This window comes from Cebidichthys violaceus, unplaced genomic scaffold, assembly GCF_023349555.1.
Source record: "Cebidichthys violaceus isolate CVI_PGR_0920_01 unplaced genomic scaffold, fCebVio1.0.p SCAF_53, whole genome shotgun sequence".
Classification (NCBI taxonomy): domain Eukaryota; kingdom Metazoa; phylum Chordata; class Actinopteri; order Perciformes; family Stichaeidae; genus Cebidichthys; species Cebidichthys violaceus.
In genome coordinates this window covers 1,612,993-1,618,992 of record NW_027176739.1, presented here as the reverse complement: position 1 = coordinate 1,618,992, position 6,000 = coordinate 1,612,993, and the positions used below count along the sequence as shown (strand labels likewise).

The following is a 6,000-nucleotide window of genomic DNA, read 5'->3' as shown; positions in this document are numbered from 1 at the left end:
CCCTCGGGGCCGGGGGGTTGGGGGGGCTGACCTAATGAGTGTGTGTGTGTGTGTGTGTGTTTAACAGACAAAAGACAGAGACATGCCAGCATTTATTTAGTGTGTCTGTACTTATGACGTCTTTAGTGGCTAAATGCAAGAGACAAGCGGTGTTAATGTGTGTGTGTGTGTGTGTGTGTGTGTGTGTGTCCTCCAGGCGTTCACAGGCACCAGTCCCAGGACCTCTCAGGGTACTACTCCCTCCCTCCAGGCGGCGTCGGCCAGATCACTCCCTCCATGGGCTGGTGAGTCTCTCTCACACACACACACACACACACACACACACACACACACACACTGAGTGCCTTTGTGTACTTGTGATGACCTTTTTTGTTGTGTACCTCACAACCTCATCTAACATTAAAGGAAAACACCAGGTCTGTGTCTCACATGATGACAAATAAGCAGCAGTTTAGTCAATAATGAAGGCGATCGTTTGTTCCAGACCTACAAACTTTCTGCACCATGAACCCAAAACACTCAAACATTCTGCTAATCTTCACAACTCACCTCTACCTTCCTAAACACCATCATCATCATCATCTCCCCTGCATTACACACACACACACACACACACACACACTCTGACCCGGGTCAGTGTTACATACATCACTGTCTCACCTGGTGTCAGCGTGGCCAACCCAAGGCCCCCGTTGGCATGGAAACCACCTCCTTTGATCCTCCGCGTTTAGGACGAGCAAACCCGTTTAAGACTGAGAGGAATGTGCACGACTGCAACATTCGAGAGGGAAACGTCAACCGCAAAGTGTCTCAAACGTTATGCAACATCGCACCTGAATCGCGCAGCTCTCAGCGTTCCCCTCGAGGTGCGGTGCATTGTGGGAAGTGCGCCGGCAGGTCCGGCTGGATGAATAAACCGGCGACGACAACAAAGAAAGATGGAGCTTCTGTCCACCGAGTCGGCCGTGAGCGACGTCACGCTGTGTGATCGCGACTCTTCTAATGTCAGACGTCCGTTGATTCATGGATCAACACAAATCCATTTATTGTAACCTAGGCTATCTGTGCCCGGACTAGATCCCCCGCAGGAGCACTTTAAGGCTTTACATCGAAATGTCATGGAGATTTGGAACAGAAGCTTAACACTTTGTTTGTGCAGTTGTTGTACACACACACACACACACACACACACACACACACACGTCTGTGTGTTTAAGTTTCTGTAGGACGAGCTGTCCGTCCCCAGATGTTTCTCAAGTCTGTGACTTCCAGGCGTTTTTATCTTTTTTTCAGACTCCTCACTGAGGAATATTATTAACGACTAATCTCCTTTTAAACCAGATTATCTGCTTGTTTTGGCCTCTTGTAGTGAGTTTCTTTGTTGGCGGAGGCGCATAGAGTTCTAAATGTCAAATTGTCGTGTTTCTGTTGTTCTCACTATTAGCCTGGTCGGGAATGACTTGAGATGAGTTTTGTCTTCATTGTGAGGATGCAGCTTTGCAGCAGCGGCCGCTGTGGTGGGAGCGTGAGCCTCACCAACATGTTGCGTTGTTAAACACAGAGTGAGACGGGAGCTGAAGGGCCTCTTGTGAATATGAATATATATATATATACTGTATATAAGCCTCGTTAACTTCTATCAAGCGAAGCAGAGTGCAGCCTCTTCCTTAAAGGGACAGTCCATCTCACAAATCTAGAATACACATGGTGCCATTCATCAATTTAGATTGTGTAACGGAGGAAATGCACGAGGAGCACAATGGAGCCTCGTTCCTTTTTTTCCCCATTTCATTCCCAGCATACCTCTGTCCAGCCATGCCCGTCACACGGGAGGAGGTATGTTTCCGTCCGAGCGTCCCCGTCACTCAGAAAACAATGAATGTTTGACTTCTGAATTTTCTATTTATGGATTGTGAGACCTGGTTGCGAGCAGCTTCCCGGTGAAATAAAAAGCAGAGCGACCGCTTAACTGCTTTTATCTGAGCATCACTTGACCCCGCGCTGTAGACGGTTTCAAACCGGATTATTAAAGCATGAAGGGTCCCCCCCCCCCCCATCTGGGGAGATCTCCCGAGTCTCTCCCCAGATGAAGGCCTCTGACGGCGGGCTTGAACTGTATGTGTAGCGCTCATGTCCTGGAGCTAGAGGAGATACAGTGAAGGGAAAAGAAGAGGATGAGACGAGGAAGTGTGTGTGTGTGTGTGTGTGTGTGTGTGTGTGTGTGTGTGTGTGTGTGTGGTGATGCTGACGATTGCAAAGGTGATTTGAATTCTAGATGTGGATTGGGGTGCGTGTGTGTGCATACGTTGATGAGTCGGGGGGGAGAGGGGGGGGGGGGGGATGGTCGTCCTGGCTCTGGGGAGGTAGAAGTGTGGTTTTCTACATATCAAAGGCTCTTGCTTACATCCCATCCCCACCCTCGACCTCCCGCGGTGTGTGTGTGTGTGTGTGTGTGTGTGTGTGAGAGAGTGTGTGTTTCTGTTCCCGGTAAGCCAAGTATTGACACGCAGCTGTCAACAGTGCTGATCCAGACGCTCCGGGGGGGGGGGGGGGGTTTCACCGCGCATCACAAGAGCTCCTACAATAGATGCCTCTATAGATGCAAATAGGAAGTAAACCACCTAAGAATCAACATTAGAGCGGAGAGGAAATTAAATATGTTTTCAAAATGCAAATAAATATGTTGAATTGTTTTGAAAGTTTAGATTCTTTGTCACAGACTGCATATATAAAAAAGGGGGCCACACATTGTCACAGGGGGGGGCCACCAAACTCCTACCTGTGAAGCCCAAAGTCACCAACTGTTGCCGTCTCTTCCCCTCCGCTGTGCTTGTGGCAGGCAGAGCCAGCCGGTCTACCCGGGCCTGTCCCCCTGTGGATTCAGGCAGTCCTACTCGTCCAACCTGTCCAGCGCCGCCTCCTACTCCAGGTACCGTAGCCCCCCGCTGGCCGGGACCCAGCCAGCCCCCCCGAGCCGAGAGCCAGCAAAAACAACAAGCTACGCTCTTGCATCATCGACTCCTGTTTATAGCACATTCAGGTTTTTTTGGGGGTTTTTTTACATTCTCCGTGTGCAGCTTCTGTGTCGGCTTTCATTGGGCGGCTGCTGTAAAAAAAAAAAAAAAAAAGAAAAAAGAAAAAAAGAAGTCCTGTTGGAGCCGTGGTGTGCTGTAAACAGGACCAGTTCAGCGTTTTGCCAAAACAAGCCGAGTCTAAAAAGCTAGCCGCTGCTGCAGACACACACACACACACACACACACACACACACACACACACACACACACTTGAGGACCATCAGGGGCTGCTTTTTCCTCGCTATTGCAATTTTTGTGTGAGATCCTGTTGTGTCGTTTTTTTTTTTGTTCTTCAAGGACGCTTGCAGGAACCATAAAAATAAGAGCGTGACGTCTTGTGAGCTTCAGAGAGCTACAATGTCTTCCTCTGGTGTTTTTGCTTCTCTTTTTTTGTTTTGTGCGTTGGCTTTAATTTGATCCTGAACGTAAGTCGGCGCTTTTGCTCAGCTGGTCTCGTGCGCGCGGCCTCGGCCACGCAGCAGGAGGTCGTGTAGTTGGCTTTAGACCTGCGTCGGGTCACATGAGTTATTGCCTTGTTTGCTTTCTGAATCCCAACCATCTAAAAGCCAGATAATTGATCACATGATCTTTGATATCACACCTTTAACCTGTTGCTTAAAGGGGAAATGTTTCCTCTGTATTCACTATTTCCCAGTAATAAGAATTACTAACTTGCAAATCTCAATTGACACATAATAGTTGTGTTTTCCTGTTGCTAGTACCTGTAAAGCCAGCCTATCAGCTGCTCCACTATGCAGGTAAAAACAAGACCAGCCGCCTGTTGCTGCCTCTTTGACAGACAAGGTGCTGAAAACAGACTTCCTAAAATGACTAACCTCCTTTTTCGGCTGAAACAAATAGACTCGTCTCCCCCAGCCTCTCGCTCCGTAATGCTAGGACGCCCTCTGGTGGTGACGGCCGCTCACGTCTTTGCTCGAACGGATCGAATAAGAGTAAAGTCACACATTTTGAAGCACCGTCCTCCAGCTGTTAAGTCTTCCATTGAGACGCGCTTCTTCATGCTTCCAGGCTCACTGCTCACCAAAAAGTGACGCTCTTGCTTCAAAGCTCATCGTCCGCTCTGCCCCCCCCCCCCCCCCCCCCCCCCGACTCAAAGAATTTCTCTGAACTCTTGTTTGTTTGTCTTTTCTCTCGTCACCCGTCCCCCCCCCCACACACCTCTTTCTTCCACCTCCTCCAGGTTCCCTCACTCTCTGATGCTGGGCCCGTCGGGCATGCATCCGACAGGGATCCCCCACCCGGCCATAGTGCCCCCTACAGGCAAACAGGAGCACGACCACTATGACAGGGGCATGTACATGTAAGTACTCATCATATCCTCCTTTTCTAGCGTTTCACTTTATTGCACTACTTCATGCTCTGTTCGTATCACACCACTTCATTTTTCTTGCGGGGTTTGACTTTAACTTGGTACTTTTTTTGAGGCAGTATTTAATATATTTGGGACGGGAACAAAGAAGTTCAGTTATTAGATATAGAAGGACAGTTATAGGTATTAATACATCATAAATAAAACAAGAGGAACTCATCATTTCAGCTGCAGTGGTGGACATGCATTTCCTCTTGAAGGAATCTTTTGACGTGTTGGGAAATATGTGGATTTGCTTTGTTGGCGAGAGTTAGAAGAGAAGATGGATAACACTGATGCTGTGTGAAGCTACGAGGCAGGAGATGCTTAGCTTAGCTTAGCTTAGCAAAAAGACTGGAAACGGGGGGGAAACTACGAGCCCAGCTCTGTCAAATGATAATGTGGGAATGTGTATTTCTCTCTATTTGTTTGTTATGTTTCATGTAATCTACTGTATTTTAGCAACACCAAATCTAATATCTTGTACACAAACCAAAAGAGAAAAAAAAAAAAACTGGCTCTGATTTTTTTTTCTCCATCTTTGCTCAAATTCCTTCCCCCATCCTCACCTCCTTCCTCCCGCTCCTCTCCTCCTCTTCCTCCTCCCCCCCCCTCAGGAAGCCGCATGTGGAAGCCAAGCGGGAGAAGGAGCCCAAGAAGCCGGTCATCAAGAAGCCCCTGAACGCCTTCATGCTCTACATGAAGGAGATGAGGGCGAAGGTCATCGCCGAGTGCACATTAAAGGAGAGCGCCGCCATCAACCAGATCCTGGGACGAAGGGTGAGGGATTCACACACACACACACACACACACACACACACACACACACACACACACACACAAGTGAACGCAGACTAATCCTGTTTCCAGGTCAGTTTGTAATTTCACACATGAGGAACATGAGAGGGCTGAGGTAACGTGAACTCTGTTCCCCTCACATACTGGTGCTACTGGGGTCATAACAGCCCAGACTGGTGGTACTGGGATCAGTACTGGGATCATAACAGCTCAGACTGGTGGTACTGGGATCAGTACTGGGATCATAACAGCTCAGACTGGTGGTACTGGGATCAGTAATGGGATCATAACAGCTCAGACTGGTGGTACTGGGATCAGTACTGGGGTCATAACAGCCCAGACTGGTGGTACTGGGATCATAACAGCTCAGACCGGTGGTACTGGGATCAGTACTGGGATCATAACAGCTCAGACTGGTGGTACTGGGATCAGTACTGGGATCATAACAGCTCAGACCGGTGGTACTGGGATCAGTACTGGGATCATAACAGCCCAGACTGGTGGTACTGGGATCATAACAGCTCAGACCGGTGGTACTGGGATCAGTACTGGGATCATAACAGCTCAGACTGGTGGTACTGGGATCAGTACTGGGACGACTAAAAACAACCATTTTTAAACTGGCTTTTATCTGACTTTTATGATTATTTTCTCCTAAACTGTATCATTTAATTGAATTTTATTGAATTTTTATTTTTTATAAATTTATTTTATTGAATTTTAATTTTGTATACTTTAAAAAAAAATTGTTATTAAATT

General features: G+C 47.9%; 1 protein-coding gene across 11 annotated transcripts in view; it reads left to right on the top strand.

Moving 5' to 3' along the window:
• The window catches only part of tcf7 (transcription factor 7), a 58,305-nt gene that overhangs the window by 40,470 nt on the left and 11,835 nt on the right, over positions 1–6,000 (top strand). For 9 of the 11 annotated variants that reach the window (XM_068731641.1, XM_068731642.1, XM_068731648.1 and 6 more), the window contains exons 5-8: positions 197–284; positions 2,840–2,929; positions 4,276–4,395; positions 5,061–5,223. In XM_068731641.1, coding sequence (XP_068587742.1) covers positions 197–284; positions 2,840–2,929; positions 4,276–4,395; positions 5,061–5,223 — 461 coding nt within the window. The remainder of the gene's footprint in view (positions 1–196; positions 285–2,839; positions 2,930–4,275; positions 4,396–5,060; positions 5,224–6,000) is intronic. The other 2 variants (XM_068731643.1, XM_068731644.1) reach the window with 1 other exon arrangement.